The 25,273-nt window shown below is 41.5% G+C and overlaps 1 protein-coding gene across 1 annotated transcript; it reads right to left on the reverse strand.

Moving 5' to 3' along the window:
- Positions 1-210: 210 nt before the first annotated feature.
- Positions 211-23,979, reverse strand: LOC139422030 (single-minded homolog 2-like). Its single transcript, XM_071173172.1, has 11 exons — positions 23,805-23,979; positions 14,565-14,647; positions 13,756-13,845; positions 7,219-7,327; positions 6,392-6,477; positions 4,011-4,210; positions 3,212-3,318; positions 2,725-2,872; positions 2,366-2,531; positions 1,671-2,094; positions 211-1,052 (listed from the first exon to the last, which is right to left on the reverse strand). Exons 1-11 carry the CDS (start codon positions 23,977-23,979, stop codon positions 211-213), a joined length of 2,430 nt encoding a protein of 809 aa, XP_071029273.1.
- Between the last annotated feature and the right edge of the window lie 1,294 nt (positions 23,980-25,273).

Here is a 25,273-nt window from a genome sequence, read left to right on the forward strand (position 1 = left end):
GAAATTCCTGGCTGCTCCTTACTGACGTTGGTTTATCTGTGTAGAAAGCATCGGGAAAAACAGAAATGGGGGTCCCCAGAAAGTGACTTGACTTATGTCTGACGCAGTAACATAGTCACTGATACAGCTTTTGGTCATGGTCTGTTTCTGACCAAAAAGGCTGAAGTCTAAGGGTGTCTGTCCCTTCTTGACCTTCAATCCCAGGCCGTGTCACCTCTCGTTGGTGATGATGACGGACGTGCCGATGTAATGAGGGATCTCCCTGTGGGTCTCAGGGGAGGAGCCAGAGGCAGGGCTTTGGCTCTTGTAGCCATAAGAACCCATTTCATCACCACGGTAACCGTAGCTGTCCGACAAATGGCCGAGGGCAGCGTAGGGCGGGGCCTGGAAGGAGCTGTGTTTGGCCAAGACGTGGTGGAGGTTCAAAGACATGTACGGAGCCTGGGCCGGCAGGCCTGCCCCAACTCCCACCCCCATCCCAACCCCAACTTCAACTCCCACCCCCATCCCAACCCCAACTTCAACTCCAACCCCCATCCACATCCTCCTCTCCCCCGCCTCAGGCTCCAGCAGCTTGGGGGTCCTCCGCTCCCAATTGCTGTCCGTGTGCTCCAAGGGGCCAGTGGCACTGTGGCTGTAGGGGGACTCCATCATACACAGCCTCCTGTGCTGCTCCAGCACCACCTGCATGGGGAAGGGCTGGCCCAGGCCGTGGAGAGACCCGGACTGCTTATAGCTCGCCTTCTCTAGCACAGAGCTACTCAGCAGAGGACAGGACAAAGGCTTCTCCCCTACTATGCAACCACCTCCCTCTGAGACCTTGTGGAGGTGGTCTCGGTTGAACGGCAGCTTGCTGTCCTCTTTTGTGGCCTGTGACTGGGAGGGCAGGCGGTCCTCTGTGGTCTTCCTCTGGCCAAGTGTGTGATGCTCGTAGGGCTCTTCCTTGTACCTGCTGATAGGGCGCAGGGTCGCGCAGCTGGAGAGGACGCCATGGAGGGGTTCGCTGGGGGGGTACCCCCTGCTCGCTGTAGGGCCTGTGAAGAAATTAAATGCTCCATGAGATTCAGACTAAAATGCTATAGAGGCTATAGCCAGACACCTCTAGAAGTTTGGTAAGTCGCTGGTTTAAGACTTGCTGCCACACCAATCTGTCCCTTATACATTTTTAAATGATGGGGCACTACTACCACATAGCAATTCAATTGGTACAGCACTTTCAGTAATGGTGCAACAAATATAGCCTCTTACAAGGCACGTCTCAAAATATGTTAATGAGCCAGAGACAATAATACCATGCATCCACTAGTGGTCAAAAGGTTTTTGGCGCTCAAAAAATACGGTACGGTACTGTATTCTGTGAGACTGAATTACAGTATCATTTGAAATATAGCAATTCATTCCCCACCCACAAATGTTCCCAGAATGCACCCTCATTTACAGTATGCTGCAGTAAAATGTTTCTCAGTATTTGACTGTTGATAATACCCCAAATTTCCGTATCAATTACAGTTTTCAGTTACAGTGTACCATTTCTGGTTAAATGTAGCATTGCTAGTGTAAACTGATTATATCAGTTAGTGGTGCATTTAAAAGCTTGTGGAAAGAGCTCTGCGTTCCTCAGCACTGATTGGGAGCGCGCCTTTCCCCATGCTTTTGAGCCAGAGCCATACCGGAATACGCTGCTGCAGTGGCAGTGGTGATGGCACACGATGCAACAGAGGGCCTCGGGGCGTGACCGGGATGGGTTTTGGCATTGGCACAGCTCCAGCGCTCCTCGCCCCCTCGATCCTGCAGGGAGCTGAGCAGCTGCCGGGCGGCCAGGCTGGGGGAAGCCGGGGAGGGCGAGGCGGAAGAGGAACCCTGGGTGGGTCGCACCCTCCTCTGGGAGTCCGTGTGGGGTAGGTGCCCATATGGGTTGGGGAAGGAGAGGCCATACGGGGCGCTGATGCTAAACAGGACCTCTTCAGCTTCTGGGCCTCCAGAGGGGCCAGAGCTCTGCCCCTGGCAGGGGGTCAGGGTGTACGGGGGGCTCTCCTTCCAGGCCTCTCCTTTGGGGGAGCAGTCCAGCTTGTCTGGATGGTAGGTGATGTTGGGCTGGAGGTGGAGGTAATAGACAGCAGGTTATGGTGGTGTTGTTCTTTTCTATCAACGACAGGCAATGAAGACAGTGCTGAGTACAGCTCATTTGTTGAGCTATGACAAAGAATCAAGTCACTTTGTTATATTTTCCTTTTCAAGAGGAAAGTTACTGATTGTGAATAGTGTCTCCTCTTTTTCCAAACTGGCAAAAGCTATTCATCATAATATCGGCTACTGTATGTGCATATGAACAGTATTAGTAACTCGGTGTGAGGAGCAGTAGTACCTGAGGGTAGGGGGCTGTTTTGAGTTTGCTCTTGATCTTGACTGCTTTGGCCTTATGTTGTTTGTGGGGGTCCTGAGAGGAGGCCGGGCCACTCTTAAAGACCAAGCTGGATTTGGCCGCTCGACTCTGCTCCTGAGACAGCTGCATATCTTTATACTCTACGTCCCTGTGGCGAGACATATACATACAGCACAGAACAGCTTGGATTAGCATAACACACACACACACCGGGTGCACCACCTTACAAACCCAGACTTTCTTCCCCAAAATGTCCAAGACTATTAAAAGGACTTTTTTTTTAGGACATGATTCACCTGTCACAGCACCACTCAGGTCGAAAGGTGAAAGTGTTGACTCACGTGAGGACATAGTTGACGCTGACGATGCAGTGGGGTCTGGAGGAGCGGCTGTTGTGGACGATGGTGGCGTAGCTCTGCACCCACACCCAGCCCCCGTGCTTGGACAACATACGGTAGTACTTAGTGGTGACCTGCCCTTTCACCAACACTGCAGAAGAGGGAGGGGTGAGAGAGAAAGATGGGGGTGAGAGATTAAATCCCAGACTGCACTGTGCCTGGGTAAAAGACTGAGGGAGAGAAAGAGAAGTGCACATAGCCATAGAATGCTTGGGAGAGAGTGACTGCAAAAGGCTCAGCTCCATTGACATACTCATGAATACCTTGAGTCATGAATACTGTATTATTTTTATTTTCCTCTTAAACCTGCATGCATATTCTGTGAGAAACTCCACAGTTGCCACTTACAGAAACCCTAACCCTCTCAAGGAGAGTGTGGGTTGTTTAGTTAGAAGTGTCACAATGTGGCCACAGAGGGGGACTGACTCACAGAGGTGGTGAGCGAAGCGTAGATGGAAAGCGTCACAGCCGTGCACGTGGTGGTATAGTGTCTTCTCGATCAGGTCCTGGGGTTCGTGTCCCGTCAACTCAGCCACCCTTGAATCCAGAGTTCAGGAGTCAAAAGCAAAACATTTTAAATCATGATGTTCACATCCTTTGTTGTGTTTGTTTTTTATTTTAATTATATTTTTCTGTCTCATTTTACATAGGGTATGTTTTTTCCCCTCCCTCCCTCCCTCCCTCCCTCCCTCCCTCCCTCCCTCCCTCCCTCCCTCCCTCCCTCCCTCCCTCCCTCCCTCCCTCCCTCCCTCCCTCCCTCATATTAATACAACAGTAGCTAAAACGGGGAGAAGTCTGTCCATAATAAAGCTCTGCTCTACCTTCTTAACAGCGCTATCAACAAGGCAGGTCCTACAGGCCATAGTTTTTTCGCACCTGGACTACTGTTCAGTCGTATGGTCAGGTGCTACAAAGAGGGACTTAGGAAAATTGCAATTGGCTCAGAACAGGGCAGCACGGCTGGCCCTTGGATGTACACAGAGAGCTAATATTAATAATGTGCATATCAATCTCTCCTGGCTCAAAGTGGAGGAGAGATTGACTTCATCACTACTTGTATTTGTGAGAGGTATTGACATGTTGAATGCACTGGGCTGTCTGTTTGAACTACTGGCGCACAGCTGGGACACCCATGCATACCCCACAAGACATGCCATAAGAGACTGTATAAACTGCCTTAATTTCGCAGGACCCCAGGAAGAGTAGCTGCTGCCCACTCACTCCCATACCTAGAGTCCAGGAAGATGAGCTTGAGGTCCAGGCTGGCCCTGAACATGAACATGTTACTATGGAGCTTGATCTCTGTGATACCACTGGGAGGCAGGGAGTGGCCCACCGCCACCAGACCCACGATCTGATAACACGAGTCAAACAGCGCCATGTCCATCACGTACTGACGGATCTTCAAATACCCACTGCAGTGGATCACCTGCGGAGCAGAGAGATGAGAGGGGCTTTACACAGCAATATAGAGATAGATACAGATACAGACATAGATATAGCTAGACAGAGAGGCTTTACACCTTGCCTTATGTGTCCAGAATGTGGTTTTGTGTCCATATTTAGGTGGAGCAGAGAGTTAGATACGGTAGATTGAGATACAACATAGTTGGTAATGCAGCAAACTTGCTCTCACTAACTCCATGAAAGCAAGAGCAGGCTCAAACTCAGCCTGCACCCCACTAAGTGCCCCTCTCCACTCCCCCCTCCTCCACTGCTCCCCTCCAGCCCTCCCTCCCTGGAACAGCCACGTGCCTAGATGCTAATGGCTCTATTTATCTTCCTCACTTCCTGCTAACCTATACTTGTCCGGCCATTCAGTAGCGGCCGCCCAGTTCACACAGATGATTTATTCTACTACTTAACATAAACGGCTTGTTTATTGGCAATGTACAGTTGAAGTCGGAAGATTACATACACTTAGGTTGGAGTCATTAAAACTCGCTTTTCAACCACCACAAATTTCTTGTTAACAAACTATAGTTTTGGCAAGTCGGTTAGGACATCTACTTAGTGCATGACACAAGTAATTTTTCCAACAATTGTTTACAGACAGATTATTTCACTTATAATTCACTGTATCACAATTCCAGTGGGTCAGAAGTTTGCATACACTAAGTTGACTGTGCCTTTAAACAGCTTGGAAAATTCCAGAAAATGATGTAATGGCTTTAGAAGCTTCTGATAGGCTAATTGACATAATTTGAGTCAATTGGAGGTGTACCTGTGGATGTATTTCAAGGCCTACCTTCAAACTCAGTGCCTCTTTGCTTGACATCATGGGAAAATCTAAAGAAATCAGCCAAGACCTCAGAAAAAAACATTGTAGACCTCCAGAAGTCTGGTTCATCCTTGGGAGCAATTTCCAAACCCCTGAAGGTACCACGTACTTTGGTGTGAAAAGTTCAAACCAATCCCAGAACAACAGCAAAGAACCTTGTGAAGATGCTGGAGGAAACAGGTACAAAAGTATTTATATCCACAGTAAAACGAGTCCTATCTCGACATAACCTGAAAGGCCGCTCAGCAAGGAAGAAGCCACTGCTCCAAAACCGCCATAAAAAAGCCCGACAAAGGTTTGCAACTGCACATGGGTACAAAGATTGTACTTTGAAGAAATGTTCTCTGGCCTGATGAAACAAAAATAGAACTGTTTGAAATTGCTTAAGGACAACAAAGTCAAGGTATTGGAGTGGCCATCACAAAGCCCTGACCTCAATCCCATAGAACATTTGTGGGCAGAACTGAAAAAGAGTGTGCGAGCAATGAGGCATACAAACCTGATTCAGTTACACCATCTCTGTCAGGAGGAATGGGCAAAAATTCATTCAACTTATTGTGGGAAGTTTATGGAAGGCTACCCAAAACGTTTGACCCAAGTTAAACAATTGAAAGGCAATGCTACCAAATACTAATTGAGTGTATGTAAACTTCTGACCCACTGGGAATGTGATGAAAGAAATAAAAGCTGAAATAAATAATTCTCTCTACTATTATTCTGACATTTCACATCCTTAAAATAAAGCGGTGCTCCTAACTGACCTAAGAGGGCATTTTTACTCTGATCAAATGTCAGGAATTGTGAAACTGATTTTAAATATATTTGGCTAAAGTTCCGACTTCAACTGTAAATTTACAACAGATCTCAATTGCAATCTGCTAGGCGATGTATATTATAGGGGACGAGGGGAAGAGAGGGAAGAAGTAGGGAGTGAAGAATATTGCCGTTGCATCCAGAGAGGAGGGTTTTAGAAGAGGTAGTTGTTGTTGGAGATTTGAGTGAGTCAAGTGGAAATGCTGCAGCTGCTGAGACTCTCAGACAAACAATATGCAGTTTCAAATAACTTGTTAACACTGTAATAACACTATAATAACATTATAGCCTCAATTGAACAACAACATTTTAATCTCAAAATAGAAGAAAGAAGAAATATTTGTTTTGAACTGACACATTTCAATTGTAGGTGTTTAATTTGAATTAGTTACTTTCTCTCTTATATTTCTCTCTTATATTGATATTCATGTTTACTACTTCCAGAGTCGCAGATTATCATGGAATACAGTAACTAGGAAATGTGATTTCAAATATTTAATTTCATTATAGTAGTACCTTATATCCTCCACACGTCAGTCCTGCATTACGCTTGGCCAATACACACTTCATCCTCAGGAAAAAAGAGCGCTCAATTTCGTACTCTGTAACACACACACACACACACACACACACACACACACACACACACACACACACACACACAGACACAGACACAGACACAGACACAGACAGAGAGAGGAGACATAGACAAAATAAAAACATTTCACCACCACAGTCACACACACAAACCCTGGTTAAATGTCCTTGAGCTGTTCTTGTCTATTAATATTCTGTATTATGTCATGTTTTGTGTGGACCCCAGGAAGAGTAGCTGCTGCTTTTGGTCTTATTAAACTCCCCCAAAGATGGTACTCCACAGAATGTCGAGTGCTGTTATCACATAAAACTTAAGATGCTGCTCCTAGACTAAGATAATGAAAACCTGCCTGCTGCTCTGAGAGAGAGAGAGAGAGAGAGAGAGAGAGAGAGAGAGAGAGAGAGAGAGACTGCCTGAGTATTATCTTGTATTATGCATCATGGTGCTACACATTGTACTTTGTACTATGTTGTTATAGTTGCCTTCCTTCTTACGGTAGAGGTAGACCTCATTGAAGTAGCAACACTGTTACTTAGAAACGTACAGAGAGTTGAGTACATTTTGCATGAGGGAAAATCGTGATCAACTGACTTGGTTCGGAGAGAGAGAGACAGAAGTAGAAAGGGAAAGGAAATGGAAAGAAAGACAGAGACAGAGAAAGAATAAGAAAGACAGAAAGAGAGGAAGAAAAAAGGAGAAAGAGAAAATAGAAAAGGAGAGTGAATGAATCTAGCATGTTAGGCACCTTGCAGGAAGTGATGGTGGAGGGGCTGATGGGCGCTGAGCACGGCCGTCATCTCATCATGGTCTGATTGGTGGATGTACTCAAATATACTGTTGCCCGTCAGCTCCACCTGACAGAAACAAATCAATCAAATCAAATGTTATTTGTCACATGAGCCGAATACAACAGGTGAAATGCTTACTTACAAGCCCTAAACGAACCATGCTTAAGAAGTTTTAAGAAAAATAAGTGTTAAGTAAAAAATAGATGTATAAAAAATAGAAAATAAAATAACAAATAATTAAACGGCAGCAGTAAAATACCAATAGCGAGGCTACATACAGGGGGTACCGGTACAGAGTCAATGTGGAGGCTATATACAGGGGGTACCGGTACAGAGTCAATGTGGAGGCGATATACAGGGGGTACCGGTACAGAGTCAATGTGGAGGCTATATACAGGGGGTACCGGTACAGAGTCAATGTGGAGGCCATATACAGGGGGTACCGGTACAGAGTCAATGTGGAGGCGATATACAGGGGGTACCGGTACAGAGTCAATGTGGAGGCTATATACAGGGGGTACCGGTACAGAGTCAATGTGGAGGCTATATACAGGGGGTACCGGTACAGAGTCAATGTGGAGGCTATATACAGGGGGTACCGGTACAGAGTCAATGTGGAGGCTATATACAGGGGGTACCGGTACAGAGTCAATGTGGAGGCTATATACAGGGGGTACCGGTACAGAGTCAATGTGGAGGCTATATACAGGGTGTTACGGTACAGAGTCAATGTGGAGGCTATATACAGGTGGTACCGGTACAGAGTCATTGTGGAGGTTATATACAGGGTGTTACGGTACAGAGTCAATGTGGAGGCTATATACAGGGGGTACAGAGTCAATGTGGAGGCTATATACAGGGTGTTATGGTACAGAGTCAATGTGGAGGCTATATACAGGGGGTACCGGTACAGAGTCAATGTGGAGGCTATATACAGGGGGTACCGGTACAGAGTCAATGTGTGGGGGCACCGGTTAATCACATCACATCAAGCTTTATCAGCCTGAAATTTGAGAAGATGACAAGTTGCATTATATACGTTAGAGACCAGCATATCATTTCTTCAGTGACATGTCACCCCTAACAAATCAAATCAAATGTTATTAGTCACATGCGCCGAATACAACAGGTTACAGTGAAATGTTTACTTACGAGCCCCTAACTAACCAACAACGCAGTTTAAAAAAAAATATGGATAAGAATAAGAAAAAAAAAGTTATAAACAACGCAAACAAACAAACAAGAAAACACAATCGGTTGGGGACACGTAAAATGTCTGCCTTCTTCTCTGGTTCCATCTTAAAACAACAGTGAAGAAGACAGTCTTTCTGAATGGTGTTTTGAGGTCTTTTGATCATTTAGCAGGATGATACTCTGTCATTACAAGTGATTACATTATCAAAGAGAAATGCCTATTGAAGGGGGGCACTGACTTTGTGTGTGTGTGTTTGTGTGTGCACGCGTGCGTACATGTGTGTGCTCGCGTGCGTACATGTGAGTGTGTGTGTGTGTGAGTGCCTGTGCCTGCATGCATATGTGTGTGTGTTGGAAGTGAGGAAGGGGACAAAAATCGATCTCTGCATCACTTTCAGCTCCGCCTCAAAGGCGGATGATGTCAGGAAACACTCGGGTTAATTTATGAAAGAACCAATCATTTGCATGACAACACAGAACACCGTCTAGGCTCCTCTCTGATCTATTTTACCTCTCAAATTTGGGGGCTGGGTCACTCAGCGAGCGGGTCACTGCTCCCCACTTCAACAACAAATTGGTTTCTTCAGTTAGGCTCGGGTAATCCATGCTTTGTAGTGAGAGAGCATTGGGACTGAGCATAGAGGACTGCTCTGCTTTTTGGTGTCACAGAAATGGTGTTCAGGAGCAACAAGTGAAATATGTGTGTAACAGTGGAGGCTCCTCAGAGGAGAAAGGGGAGGACCATCCTCCTCAGTGAATTTCATAAAATGTTTTATTGTAAAAAATGTAAAAAGCTATCCTTTTTAGATAAAACTATACTAAATTTAATCACATCATAAATAATTGATTAAAACACACTATTTTGCAAAGAAGGTCTACAGTAGCCTCAACAGCATTCTTTCGGGTGGCACCATGGTGTAGCCGGAGGACAGCTAGCTTCCGTCCTCCTCTGGGTACATTGACTTCAATACAAAACCTAGGAGGCGCTTGTTTCTCACCCCCTTCCATAGACACAGTAATTATGATAACTTCCGGAGGACGTCCTCCAGCCTATCAGTGTCACGCCCTGACCTTAGTTTTCTATGTTTTATGTATTATTTTGGTCAGGTCAGGGTGTGACGAGGGTGGGTATACTTGTTTGCCCTGTCTAGGGTTTTTTGTATATCTACGGGTGTTTGTTATTCCAGGTTTATTGTAGGTCTATGGTGGCCTGAAATAGTTCCCAATCAGAGGCAGCTGTTTATCGTTGTCTCTGATTGGGGATCCTATTTAGGTTGCCATCTTCCATTTTGGTTTTGTGGGTTATTGTCTATGTGTCGTTGCCTGTCAGCACTCGGTTTATATAGCGTCACGTTAGTTTTGTTATTTTGTTAGTTTGTTTAGTATTCTTTCTTTATTAAAGGAAGTATGTATTCATATCACGCTGCGCCTTGGTCTCCTCAATACGACGAACGTGACAATCAGCATGAACTGCAGCATGAACTGACATGATGTCCAACCAATCAAAGGATCAGAGAATTCATCTAGTACTGAAAGCATAAGCTACAGCTTGCTAGCACTACTGTGTATAAAATGTGGTGAGTAGTTGACTTAAAGAGAGAGAAAGACAATAGTTGAACATTTTTGAACGAATTAATATCTTCCAAAATGAAGGAGAAGCAAGACAGAAATATAGATTTCATACTTTTTTTCACTTTCAGTTTCACTTACTTTGCTAGCAAATGCAGCTAGTTAATTTAGCCTACTGAAACACCCTGCTCAAACAGAGGGATGCTATGTTAGCTAGCTGGCTATGACTTTCCCAACATGACACTGGAACTCTTCCAAGTCAAGGTAAGCTTTTGGTATTACTAATTTATTACCACCGGGGCCCATCAGTGTAACTGCTTACTGACTGTGGGTTTACTAACACGTTAGTGCTATTAGCTATGCTGACTATAACTTTACTTTAGCTAATATGGTGACAACGATGTAGGCTGTGCGTAGTGGTTTAGCTTGGAAAGTTTTTTCTGCCTGGTCACATACAGCTGATGTGTTGTGCATTGAAGTTCACAAGTGAAGGGAAGAGGTGAGAGGAGAGCGCATAGATGTGAGAAGGAATACAACGTGGCTGCTACGAAAGTGAATTGTGTTTACGAGTGATCAGGGGTGTATTCATTCCGCTGATTCTGTTGAAAAACATTTCTTAAATGGAAGCAAACGGCACAAAACAGGGCTAAACATACCTGAATTTGTCCAATATAAACTCTTGTTTGCAACTGCAGGCAAGATTGTGCAAAACGGTATTGAATATCACTGTCTGTCCATGTCTCACTGTCTGTCACCTCAAATTTGTTTCTCGACCTGTGTGCACCGAGGTTGTTAACTTTCATTCATAGGCTAGGTTGTAACCTTATGATGGGTATATGGAAAATTTGAGTATCATGTAGTAGCCTAAACCTATCGCTGTTACATTGAACTGGGTGAATGGAATGTGAATGAGAGCCATACAATATGATGTAATAGAAATAAGGCCATGGTCATGAAAAAAAAAAATCGGACCTCATCTTAAACGGCGCTGACCGCCACTGGTGTGTAAAAGCACCAATGTAAGTTAAGATATGTGGGTTACTGATACTTAACAGGCATCTAGATTTTATAACGGAAGATGGGTTAACCTCAGTGTTTAAACAGAAGCATTCTCAACATACTGTTTTGTCTTTCACAGTTAATTTTAAAACAACACTAAACACACACACACACACACACACACTGACTTGCACTGGCCCTGCACACTCACTGAACTCTACCCACACACTCACACATACTACACTGACACTCCAACACACACACACACACACACACACACACACACACACACACACACACACACACACACACACACACACACACACACACAAGATATCAACAACAATGGATGGTCCATTTGAATAAGCTTGACAGCGTACACAGGTGTGCACAAGCATAATTTACATCAGGTCTGCGTGCAGTGCTACATTCAGAGTGGGTGGTTGGGCTGTTTTTATTGGATTGAGTTATTGCTGTTGCTCAGCCCCCCTGTTCTCTCGACTGCTTTCTGAGCACAGCCGTCAATGTGTCTGTCCAAGTTTGCTTAGGGGAGGTACATTCAAGACATCAGCATTTCTGTTTGCTATCCACAGCTCAGTACACAATCTCTTTACATGAGTGCAGTGTTAGGATGACAGCGGTTCCATAATTTAGGTTCTGGACACTTTTGTAAGCAGAACACCCCTATACTGTAAGTAGCTCAACTAAAATCAATGTGGGCACCTCCATTTAAAAAAACTGATTCATAAAATTGTTGCTTTGGTCAGGACCACTACTTCTAGGGCACCCCCAAATGTCTATGTTCCACCCTTTTGGAAAGTGAACCAGATAGAATGACGGTATGCTGAAAGTGGAGGCCAAGAGTATAACACATCAGAGACAGTACTTTAAGGATAAACCTCTGTTTTGAGGGAGGCTGCCGCTGACTCCATTTCGCTATTCTCAGTCACTGCGTGTGAATAATGAGATGATTCAGTGGGAGTCCACGTGTGGAGAGTGGGTTAGATAGACAGAGCATCTCTCTCTGGGGGAACACCAATACTGATGAAGTGGGCATGTCAAGCAGCAAAGAATGCTGATCACACTGTCCTAATGGAATATATATATAAGCCAAACCAGCAATGATACATTGCTTCTCAGTCAAACTGCCTGGACCTCAGTTAAGGCAGGGTAAACAGAATAAAATACAGTATACAAATACACATACAAAAGTATGTGGACACCCCTTCAAATTAGCGGATTCGGCTATTTCAGCCACACCCGTTGCTGACAGATGTATAAAATTGAGCACACCGCCATGCAATCTCCATAGACAAACATTGAATGGCCTTACTGAAAAGCTCAGTGACTTTCAAAGTGGCACCGTCATAGGATGCCACCTTTCCAACAAGTCAGTTTGTCAGCTGTTATTGTGAAGTGGAAACGTCTAGGGGTAACAATGGCTCAGCCACGAAGTGGTAGGCCACACAAGCTCACAGAACGGGACCACTGAGTGCTGAAGCGGGTAAAATCATCCTCAAAACTTGAGACATCTGTGGCTTTGTGTTGTGTGACAAACTGCATATTTTAGAGTGGCCTATTATTGTCCTCAGCACAAGGTGCACCTGTGTAATGATCATGCTGTTTAATCAGATTCTTGATAGGCCACACCTGTCAGGTGGATGGATTATCTTGGTAAAGGAGAAAGGTCACTAACAGGGATGTAAACACATTTGTGCAGAAAAATTGAGAGAAATAAGCTTTTTGTGCGTATGGACAATTTCTGGGATCTTTTATTTCAGTTCATGAAACATGGGACCAACACTTTACATGTTGCGTTTATATTTTTGTTCAGTATAATTGTGTAGATACTCCGCTAAGAAAAACTGATGGTCCACACCAAATTTCTCTATCATAATCTGTTCGAAAGTTATTGGGGTTTTTACCCTTGTAGGATGGCCAAGATCAAAGTGGTCAAAAATCTGGAAAATAACAAGTTGGATGTTGTGGGTAAGGCAAACTAACAGGCTCATGGGAAGACCACCACATGACATGTATTGTTTTCATATTTTAGTATACACTTTTCATATTAATGCAAAATTCCTGTTATTTCGTAAAAATGTATCAGAAAAACAAGCATATCTCTGTGAGAAGTGAGCGCAAGCGGCTACCATGTTCATTTCACTTTTTGCAGAAGACCACCACAACAATGAAAATCCTCAAAAGTCACTGCGAGAAGTGGCACCACTCTTTCAACAGAGCTTGGTGCTTCTTATCGGATGTATTAGGTTACGGAATCCGACTTTTTGGATTGGTAATGATATTTTAGAGAAAGACCCCACTGATAGATTCAGAACATGAAGAATCATATTTGTCTGGGTAAAATGTAAAGTGAAATTTCATCACCAAAGCCCGTTTTCACCCTCTCTGGGCAGAGTGGGTGGACTGCCTACAAATTGTGAAATGAACAGCGCCCAAGCACAAAGGAAAATAACTCAACACCTAGAATAGACTGACAGATCATATTCTGTGTCCACCCTATACCTTCTCAATTATCTGTGCTAGGTGAACTTAGGCAAACTTTATGTAACATTCTGCAGTCTGTTTTACTGACTGTCAAATCAATGGTTGAACAGGCATTTCAGGAGGCAGATGCCCTTTAGTTGACCTTGGTTGTGTTGAGAGAGGCAGACACAAAGCTCATGGCATACGCAATGGCCCAGGACCAAAATGGAGGCAGAGTGATGTCTTACCTGGGATAGGCCGAGGTGGACTGATGCAGTCTCAGAGATGTACATGATTTTGCCGTCTGAAGCGACAACGAATACGAAGCCGTCCAGAGTCTGGGGAACAAAACGTTTTAGACCCAAAAATATACCATCCATTTTGGATAATAACATACATAGAAGGTCAGTTAGATTTGTAGATATATAGACATTGCATTGTGCATAAATCAGCATAAGCGTATGCTTAAGAGTGCCTTCTATGCCTACTATTTTGTAGTCTTTCAAAAACCACACTCTGTTCTATCACATCTGGCTCTAATCATGGCATGAAATCCACTACAAATTCCATAGCAAAAACATTGTAACATCAATGGCATTTTCTCTTCAGAACACTACAATTGTCCTAAATACATACAGTACCATACAAATAAGGCTGTCTTCTGTATACCACCATTACCTCACAACACAACATATTGGCTCAAATGCATTAACCTCTTGGCCTTTCCTTAAAGCTGTTGAAGGAAAGGCCAAGAGTGTGCAAAGCTGTCATCAAGGCAAAGGGTGGCTACTTTTCTCAAATATAAAATATAATTTGATTTGTTTAACACTTTTGTGGTTACCACATGATTCCATATGTGTTATTTCATAGTTTTGATGTCTTCACTATTATTCTACAATGTAGAAAATAATAAAAAATAAAGAAAAACCCTTGAATGAGTAGGTGTGTCCAAACGTTTGACTGGTACTGTATATTGTGTATATATAGTACTGAAATATTGTGTTACATATTTGTGTTGTGTATATTGGGTCATATATCTGTGTTAAAAATATCCCACCTGCAGTAGATGGGATCCCAGTTCTTTTGCCATGTTGTCCAGAGGGCTGATTCTGGTAGGCTGGCCCCAGGCCTCCCCCAGCCCTGTAGATGAAACACACAATAGGTGTAGAATACATTACCGAGCTGCTTCCAGGAGAAGAGGACACTATGAAGAGGACCCAATATATAGCCTTACATTATTTTTTGACTGGTCTGATCAGATACTGCAATCTCAATGGTACGGGTTAATGACACAATGTCTTCTACGCCAAATGAAAAGATGGACACCAGCCAGCGTTAAAGGGGACATCAATCACGACAACTGTCCCTTGAGATGCTGCTCATAAAGGTTTGAGAAATATTGAACCATGGTAATACTAAAGGATTTCAAGCTGCTCCATCCTGTCTCATTATGTTGTGTGTATTTGTTTTAAATCACATAGGTTGAAAGTAGTGTATGTATTTGCAGCTGATGCAAAGTGAGTGCACAGAATCCTACAAGCACACATGTCCACCAGTCCTGTATAAGGTTGGACTAATGGGAGATGTCACATATGAGAGTAGATTTCAGAAACACACCCTTATGCAGTACTTTTGCTGTATTTAAATATTTTATTTTAGTTTGTGCTTGACTCAGATCCCATTATTTGCTCATGCCCACATCCATAATCCCCTATGTCACTAAGAACAAGATATATTTTTCCTACAGTCACTCTCACTTGCTGTGATATTATATGTCTATTATGCTGGACACTGGGACATGCAAACAACCTACTGGACACAAACAGGTTGCTTTATATTTGTTACTGACTATTATTGTGATTTTGTTAGAATGATTGATAAGAGAGCTCCACTTTTAAAAAACTAAATAGATTCACTAAATAGTCATTCCATGGGGTAGGTATAACAGAGCAAATGAAGTGTGACCATACCTTATCACTCAATGATGCTATTTAGCCCGATATAGCATTTATAATGTCATCAACAGCTATTGTTTCAATTCAACCCAGAATTTTACTTAAAATAAACAATACAATAGGCCTTGGGTTTCAAGCTCTGGTTTATATCAAATCTAGCAATATATAGTGATGTTGACTTGTGTTCAGTTGTCAGCGCAACCAAATATCAACGTTTGAAGGAGATGTATCTTCTGCTTCAATAGTTCCATCACTAATAATTAATATATTGGATTCACGTCTCCATTTCAGCTGAAAATCTAAGTTAAAGAATAGGATTAAATCAAATCAAACTTTATTTAAAGTGAATTTAAAGTTTTATTTGATTCAGTCTTATTCTTTAACTTATATGTTTGGTTGAGATGGAGATGTGAATTCAACATATCAATTATTAATTTGTAGACAAACTAGAATTAAAGCCAGACTAAATCAGTAGCATAGATATAACTATCCAAGCAGAAGATACATCTCCTTCAAATGTTGATATTTGGTTGCTTTGACAACTAAACACAATTCAATATCACTTTTGCAATACAATAAATAGCCTATTAACTTGTTGACAAGTTAAGAAATGATATGTTGGATTCACGTCTCCAACTCAACCAAAAATAAAAGTTGAAGAATGAGATTAATCCATTGGTTCAGATGGAACTATCCAAGGAGTAGATACATCTCCTTTAAATGCTGATATTTGGTTGCTCTGTCAACCAAACACAGTTCGATATATAACTTTATAAATACAGTAAATAGCCTAAAGTTAAACAATGGGATACTTCAGTATTATGGCAGTGAAGCCCACTATTTACTTCCCCAGAGTTAGATGAACTCATTTTGATTATACAATTTTTATGTCTGCATACTGTATGAAGGATGTTATAGGTAGTTTCGCTAGCCAATGCTAACTAGTGTTAGCACAGTGACTGGAAGTCTATGGTATCTACTTGCATGATAGCAGTTACCATATACTTCCAGTCATTGCGCTAACGCTAGTTAGCAATTGAGCTAATGCTAGTTAGCAACTTCCTTCAAACTGCACACTGGGACATAAAAATTGTATCCACGAGTGTATCTTACTCTGGGGAAGAGTAAGATAAACCCAAATCCTGAAGTATCCCTTTAAATGAGTAACACATCCATGGCCATATTTTGAGGTTACTGTAACTATACATTTCTTCTTATCATATTCAGTGCATTTGGAAAGTATTCAGACCCCTTGACTTTTTCCACATTTTGTAACGTTACAGCCTTATTCTAAAATTGATTAAACTGATGTTTTCCCTCATCAATCTACTCGCAATACCCCATAATGACAAAGCTAAAACAGTTTTTAGAAAAAAGATTAAATATCACATTTACATAAGTATTAAGACCCTTTACTCAGTAATTTGTTGAAGCACCTTTGGCAGCAATTACAGCCTCGAGTCTTCTTGGGTATTATGCTACAAGCTTGGCACACCTGTATTTGGGGAGTTTCTCCCATTCTTCTCTGCAGATCCTCCCAAGATCTGTCAGGTTGAATGGGGAGAGTCTGGCTGGGCCACTCAAGGACATTCAGAGACTTGTCCCGAAGCCATTCCTGCGCGTTCTTGACTGTGTGCTTAGTGTCGTTGTCCTGTTGGAAGGTGAACCTTCACCCCAGTCTTAGGTCGTGAGCGCTCTGGAGCAGGTTTTCATTGAGGATCTCTCTGAACTTTGCTCTGTTTATCTTTCCCTCGATCCTGACTAGTCTCTCAGTCCCTGCCGCTGAAAAACATCCCCATAGCATGATGCTGCCACCACCATGCTTCACCGTAGGGATGGTGCCAGGTTTCCTCCAGCCGTGACGCTTGGCATTCAGGCCAAAGAGTTCAACCCTGGTTTCGTCAGACCAGAGAATCTTATTTCTCATGATCTGAGAGTCCTTTGGGTGCCTTTTGGAAAACTCCAAGTGGGGTGTCATGTGCCTTTTACTGAGGAGTGGCTTCTGTCTGGCCACTCTACCACCAAGGCCTGATTAATGGAGTGCAGTTTGGTGGTTCCAAACTTCTTCCATTTAAGAATGATGGAGGCCACAGTGTTCTTGGGGACCTTCAATGCTGCAGACATCCTGTCTAAGAGCTCTACGGACAATTCCTTCGACCTCGTTGCTTGGTATTTGCTCTGATATGCACTGTCAGCTGTGGGACCTTTATATAGACAGATGTGTGCCTTTCCAAATCATGTCTAATCAATTGAATTTTCCACAAGTGGACTCCAATCAAGTTGTAGAAACTTATTAAGGATGATCAATGGAAACAGGATGCACCTGAGCTCAATTTTGAGTCTCATTGCAAAGGGTCTGGATACTTACGTAAGTAAGGTATTTCTGTTTTTTATTTTATATACATTTGCTAAAAACCTGTTTTCGCTTCGTCATTGTGGAGTATTGTGTGTAGATTGATGAAGATGTATTTTCATTTCATCAATAGCATGCATAGGCCATTGCAGGTCTGTGGAGATTTTTACAATTAATCTGCTGAAACTCAAATGGCACTGATCACTTGCACCATGTATTTTTAATGTAGTCTCAACTGCAATCCCAATAATTTGGTTCTGCTATTATATGAAGCACAGATATAACACATGAATCTCCAATTTATTTTACTAGGCATGTCAGTTAAGAACAAATTCTTATTTACAATGACGGCTTACCCTGACCAAACCCTAACCTGGACCACGCTGGGCCAATTGTGTGCCGCTCAATCCCAGCCAGTTGTGATACAGCCTAGAATTGAACTAGGGTCTGTAGTGACGCCACTGAGATGCAGTTCCTTAGACTACTGCGCCAATCGGGAGAACATAAAACAATCTGTTATTGTATTCCTATTTGAACTTTGCTGTGCTTTTAAATGGTTGAAACACAGGCAAAATTGGGGTGTATGTATTAACAGAAAATTCAGCCCCCAGATTTATGTAGTACATTTTAAGAACCTATTTCCTGCAATTCCACAGTTTGACATGGCATACAGTATTATGTCTCTCTTGAGTGGTCCTATGGGGGTTATATGGAAGGGTATTTTGAAAAAACGGTATAAGTGGAAGGATAATTGGAAGGCCCTCCAACCCTCATAAAAATTAAAATATGTTTTTTTGAGGTGGGGACTGATTTTTTTGAGGGGGAAACAGCTAACTTCCTGCATTTCAACACATTTTACAGTTTTATAAAGTGCCGTTTTATAATGCTATTTTACAAATTTTGTCATGAGTCTGAGAGAAAATGTTGCCATTTTAAAGCTAATTTCCTGCAATTCTACACATTTTGCCATGGGGCACGAAGACAAGTGTGCTGTTTTATAGCTCATCTCATGCTATTATTCACATTTTTCCATGAGGCAGAGAGAAAATGTTGCAGTTTTAAAGTAACTGTCCAGTGAAAAAGTTCATATATTGTTAACTTACACCCAAATAACGTTGTTGACTCATCCTATACTCATTTTTGTGACCAAAGCATTAATTGAAGAAAAAGAAAACACTTCAAAAACCCCACTTCAAGCTTGTATCTCAAACAGATCGTTTCAAAAATGCTTGCTATTTCCTCCTAGAGGTAATGAGCTGGCATTAATATTTTAAATGACCGGTATACACCCACACCATTCCAACACAGAGAAGCTGCTTTTTAACACACTTAATTGCCATTTTTTGGAAGGAAAACTATTTCACTCATATTGTAATTTATCAAAGGTCATATTTCATACAAATCTGGAAACACTGGACAGTTACTTTAAAGATCGACTTTCGGCAAAAACTCAAAGTTACGGCTTTAAACTGTAACCAAAAACAAATCCTGTGAAATGACAACAACACATACTAGAGGAGTTACTGTCTAGCTACAAGTGGCTTGCTTAGCTATCAAACTAGCTATGTAAATCGTGACCAGAATAACACATCAAAGAATTGGAATTTGGTTGTGCTTTTAGATGGTTGAAACATAATGATAACACATTGGAAATGTAACTAACTTTTGTCTTTCTTTTTGAGTGGGTGAATATAGGTTTTAATCTCATTGATCAACATCTCAACCAAATATTTCCCAAATATCCACGTTGAAATGACATGGTGTGCTCAGTGGGAACCTTTGTGTGTTTATACTCAATAAGTCTGTTTGCAAATTATGACTTGACAAAATCACCAGAAAAAAGAAAAGAAAAATAAACATGTGAAACATGTTTTAAAAGAAACTGTCATCTGAAAATATAAAACCTACATTTGAAATGTATTATGATGTGTGATGAAGTTGAATATTAGCATGCCAGGTTGTCCATCTTATTAATTTGTAGAAGGGTGGAATTTGTCATATGCTGTGAACTCAATGGCCAGTGTCACTTATTTCATATACAGTGTATTCAGAAAGTATTCAAACCCCTTCACTTTTTCCACATTTTGTTACGTTACAGCCTTATTCTAAAATGGATTCAATAAAACATTTTCCTCATCAATCTACATACAATAATGACAAAGTGAAACCAGGTTTTTAGAAATGTTCGCAAATGTATAAAAAATTCAAAACAGAAATAACTTATTTACATACGTATTCAGATCCTTCACTATAAGACCCGAAATTGAGCTCCGGTGCATCCTACTTCCATTGATCATCCTTGAGATGTTTCTACAACTTGATTGGAGTTCACCTGTGGTAAATTCAATTGATTGGACATGATTTGGAAAGGCACACGTCTGTCTATATGAGGTCCCACAGTTGACAGTGCATGCCAGAGCAAAAACCAAACCATGAGGTCTAGGGAATTGTCTATAGAGCTCCGAGACAGGATTGTGTCAATGCACAGATCTGGGGATGGGTACCAGAAAATCTCTGCGGCATTGAAGGTCCCCAAGAACACAGTGGCCTCCATCATTCTTAAATGGAAGAAGTTTGGAAACACCAAGACTCTTCCTAGAGCTGGCCGCCCGGCCAAACTGAGCAATCGGGGGAGAAGAGGCCTTTGTCAGGGAGGCAACCAACAACCATGTCTGCAGCACTCCACCAATCAGGCCTTTATGGTAGAGTGGCCAGACGGGAGCCTCTCCTCAGTAAAAGGCACATGACAGCCAGCTTGGAGTTTACCAAAAGGCAACTAAAGGACTCTCAGACTATGAGAAACAAGATTTTCTGGTCTGATGAAACCGAGATTGAATTCTTTGGCCTGAATGCCAAGCGTCACGTCTGGAGGAAACCCTACGGTGAAGCATGGTGGTGGCAGCATCATGCTGTGAGGATGTTTTTCAGTGGCAGGGAATGGGAGACTCAGGATCAAGGAATAGATGAACGGAGCAAAGTACAGAGAGATCCTTGATGAAAACATGCTCCTGAGTGCTCAGGACCTCAGGCCTTCCAACAGGACAACTATGCTAAGCACACAGCCAAGACAACGCATGAGTGGCTTCAGGACAAGTCTCTGAATGTACTTGAGTGGTCCAGCCAGAGCCCAGACTTGAACCCGATCAAACATCTCTGGAGAGACCTGAAAATAGGATTTGCAGAGAAGAATGGGAGAAACTCCCCAAATACAGGTGTGCGAAGCTTGTAGCATAATCCCAAGAAGACACGGGGCTGTAATTGCTGCCAAAGGTGCTTCAACAAATGACTGAGTAAAGGGTCTTAATACTTATGTAAATGTGATATTTCAGTAGTTTAAATTTTTTTTAACTTGCAAACATTTCTATAAATCTGTTTTTGCTTCGTCATTATTATGGGGTATTGTGAGTAGATTGATGAGGGGAAAAAATTTTAATAAAGGCTGTAATGTAATAAAATGGTGAAAAAGTCAAGGGGTCTGAATACTTTCCAAATGCACTGTATAGTCTGGGTTCTCAGAAAAACATATGAGCATTGAGCACCCTACATTTTCTCAATTTAACTTTGCTTTGAGTGCTTTGATTTGACTGAGTTGCAAAACTGGGGAAAATATGCAAAATAGTGGCTATTGCACAATATGTTTTGGACAAACATTCAGGGTTAATAGGTCACAGTTTTAACTCTTATATTTTCATACTTTTCACCATCAATATCCATTTAATTCCCTGTGTCTTGGTTTGATAGACGGGATTAGGTGCTGTGCAGGACAGGCCTTTTACGGATCTGTAGACCCAAATCACGTAAGTGGCTGCAACAGACGTTGCACTTGCACCCCCGCTATAGGCATAAATGGAAGCAATTTGAGGTGGTGTGAAAAAAATGTGTTTATTACTCTTTTTAAAGAAAAGAACTGCCTCAAACTAAAATAAATTAGGCCTATATTTGCGTAATTTGCACACTTTGCACATGGAATGCACGAGATAAACATGCATAATTTGCGTGAGGTGATAGGCCTATATTTCACAAACTTTTGCGCATCATATTGAAATCTGCCTCGGGTCCAAGTTTCTGAATCCCCAGAATAGTTATTTGCAGTGCTTGACTTGGACTGAAATAGGTGCCGGTACTCTATTTGGGTTCCAGTAGGCCTACTGTTTATATTTAGGTGCAGGTGCCCCACAATACTTTGATTTACTATTCTAGAATCGGAACAGGAGCTCGCTCAACCAGTAGAAAAATGATGGTGCCGGTACTCAGCTCCGATGAGGTCATCCCCAAATCAAGCATTGGTTACTTGCAAAATAAGCCTACAGATTTGACAATGTGAGGGACAGTGGCCATTAATAGACTCGTTGGACGGAGGTCACATCTCTCTCAGTACCAGGATGTCGTGAATTACATGTAAACCCCAAAAATATTCAATACATCTGATGTTAGAATAATCAAAATGTCAAACGAGAAAGTAAAAACAAAAATGTTACGGCAGACTGTAGTTTGGCCTAGCCTTGGCCTATTTATTAATTTGAAGTGACTGTTAATTTCTACAGTTAATTAAAACGAAGGCCTATATTTCGTGTGAAACATTGTAATTAAGATTAAACAATCCTATCTAATCATATTTGCTATACCTTGGAGTGCTTAAATAATATTTAACCTGTAAGTTAATGTAATTTAAAACGGAGGCCTATGGTCTGTACTTTTGAAAGAGGCAGCATAATCATTTTCTCGAAGTAGGTTCATAGCTTATTAATTAGTTCATAAATCCATTTCTGTTTTGTCATGATAGTTGCGTTTATTTTAAATTACAATAGTAATGCTATTTAGTTGTTTTAGGGTAGTGTCTGATTTTGCTCCATAAAAAAACAACGAATTGGCCTAATCATTTAAGAGAATATTAATTTAATTGATTTCCAAATATTTGAAATTACATCAATCACATTTTTGATTACTATAATTAAATATGATCAAGACTATAATAGATGTAGGATTACACTTTTTATTTTTGTAATATTGTTATACAGGTTAATTATTTATAGATTCCACAATATTTTAATGGTGAAATGGTCATACATTTAGCTACTATTATCCAGAACTAACGGGTGGCCCTTTTAGTCCGTGCCTAAAGGTTTCTGTGACTTTATGAGTGATGACAGATCAATTCCAAGGGAGGAAGAGGGCTGTTTTCCTCAGGTTTAGCCTGTCGAAGTGCTCCTTTTATTGACCATAATTGGATGATTTATTATAACTCCTAATCTAGAGCCACATGTATAGCAGTGAAACATTATTAATGTGAAGTTACAAACTTGTAAAATGAGTATTTTTTTAAATTGTATGACCAGGTGGGAAAGAGGAAAGTTGGTGACAATTATAAAGGCACTTTTAGGCATGCATGGTCATATCCCACTGGGCAAACACTGGGTGAATCAACGCTGTTTCCTGGCCAAAAAAAATCTATGTGATGACGTTGAATCAAAATGGAAAATTGGTTGGATTTGCAAAAAGTCATCAATGTAATTGTAATTGTCGTAATTGTGTACCCAACATTTAGTATAAAGCCATTAACATGTTGACATTTTTTTGATTTCACATTGAATTCACATTAGTTGACAACTCATCCAAATGTAAATCACAACTAGACGTTGAACTGATGTCTGTGCTCAGTGGGATGCATGCATATCTTTTAGATATTTATAATTGGCAAATTCTACTGGAGATTCATTTCCGACAAATCACTCTCCTTGTCCATAGAAACATTAACTAGGGGAAGTGACAATGGTAACCTACATGACCCCGAAAATGTACATATATTTCAAAATTAACACAATGAAAAGGCATACATTTTCTTATATTTTCTGGCCCTTTCTAATATGTATTTGTTAAAAGTATAATACAAAGACTAATATTATGTTTTAAAACCTGACATGTGCCTCTTCTCCTGAAGACATAGGCCTAATTATGATTAATCATAATTGATAGTGGTAGCATAACTTACCATCCGGAAACACGGCTCTCATCTTCAAGTAACTGGTTGTCAGCCGAATTATTGAAGCCTTATCCAGTTGTGAGGTGATGGCTGAAGGTAAAGGCAGTAATTTCGCCAGTTCATAAAATTCTCCATTTTCTTTCTCTCGTCTCGTCTTCGCCGCATTCTTGGACTTTTCCTTCATCTCTGACTGTTGTAAATTAATTCCTGTTGCAACACAGAACACCTTCCTCTTCGCCCTCAAAACGTAGATTTTTCCTTTTTATCTTTGAATCAGAAAATGCACTTACCAATTACATCATAACGATATTGTAACATATTTTTACAATTTATTGAACGATCTAGTGAAAAATAATCACTCTCCTGTCTCCTTATAGATTGCAGAAACTTGCATGTTCACTAAAAACAACCTGTTGCATGTAATTAATTCCAATTAAATATTACAACCATTAGCCTACATGTTGATATGTATTGAATGTTCGAAATGTTGGTCTCCAAAACATTGCTTTCCGACGCCTGTGCATAACACAATTTAGGTGGTAAACAACGTTAAAGTTACCAGAGCCCTGTAATCATTTGAAAAGCTTTTTCTTCGACTAGGCTACTTTTCATTCAAAAGAGTCTGTGAGGTCAAATCTTGGGTAGGATCCCTTCAGTCTCCAAGTGGTGGCATGAGAAACAGGTTGCCCTCTACCGAGCAAGTAAACTCCGGAATATGTAGACTGTCAAATATCACACGGATGAACGCCCCGTTTAAACAGAAAAGACTCCCTTGAAGTATCAGAAAACCTCTCAAGTTCAGGCACACCATCAAAAGACGATTTGGTTGGATTCGCTATACCTCATCGGTGCGAAGGTGTAGGCCTATTCATTTGCGTAAATAAAAGGCTCATTTTAATATTTTCATTAACGAAAACAAACCCATATAAACACTATAGCATACTGTTAACGTTTGTAAAGAATTGGACGCGAAAATATTCGTGCGTAATGGCAATGTGTAGGCTATCCAACTATTCAACTTGTCGAATAACTACAACATCCATGCCCAAGACACATTTAAAGACATCCATGATGTAGATGTTTTACAGCATATCAATTTGAAGTTACCTGCGCCTGCAATGTTATTTTTCACACTTCATTCCAGAGTGTTAGCTGCCATAACCACCAGAAACCTGTCTTCGATGACGCACGGGCACTGCAGTTATGATGATTAGTGAATAACGACTATATGTCCTTCCCATGTAATGTCCACCTTGTTTAATCGACTCGGGAAGACATCAACTGAGTTCTCCATTTCCTTATTTCAACGCCAGGATAAGGATACATAACTAGGCTACCAATGGAGAGCATGCGAAGTTGTCTCAGTTGACTCAGACAGTGCTAGGAATAGTAAAGCAACCTTTTCGTCTTCAAGAAGTCTCGTTTTTTGGCTTCAGTAATCCTTAAAGACAGACCGATTTTCCAAACAGCACCCGTCA

This window comes from Oncorhynchus clarkii, chromosome 12 (genome assembly GCF_045791955.1).
Source record: "Oncorhynchus clarkii lewisi isolate Uvic-CL-2024 chromosome 12, UVic_Ocla_1.0, whole genome shotgun sequence".
In the NCBI taxonomy this organism is placed as follows: domain Eukaryota; kingdom Metazoa; phylum Chordata; class Actinopteri; order Salmoniformes; family Salmonidae; genus Oncorhynchus; species Oncorhynchus clarkii.

Bases quoted from the DNA above. Each gene is read 5' to 3' on its own strand.
- LOC139422030 (XM_071173172.1), bottom strand. From the start codon at position 23,979: ATGAAGGAAAAGTCCAAGAATGCGGCGAAGACGAGACGAGAGAAAGAA. The intron at 6,478-7,218 runs GTGCCTAACATG...TGTGTGTTACAG, and splicing joins CCACCATCACTTCCTGCAAG to AGTACGAAATTGAGCGCTCT. The intron at 4,211-6,391 runs GTACTACTATAA...TCTGCTCCGCAG, and splicing joins TGACGTGTGGAGGATATAAG to GTGATCCACTGCAGTGGGTA.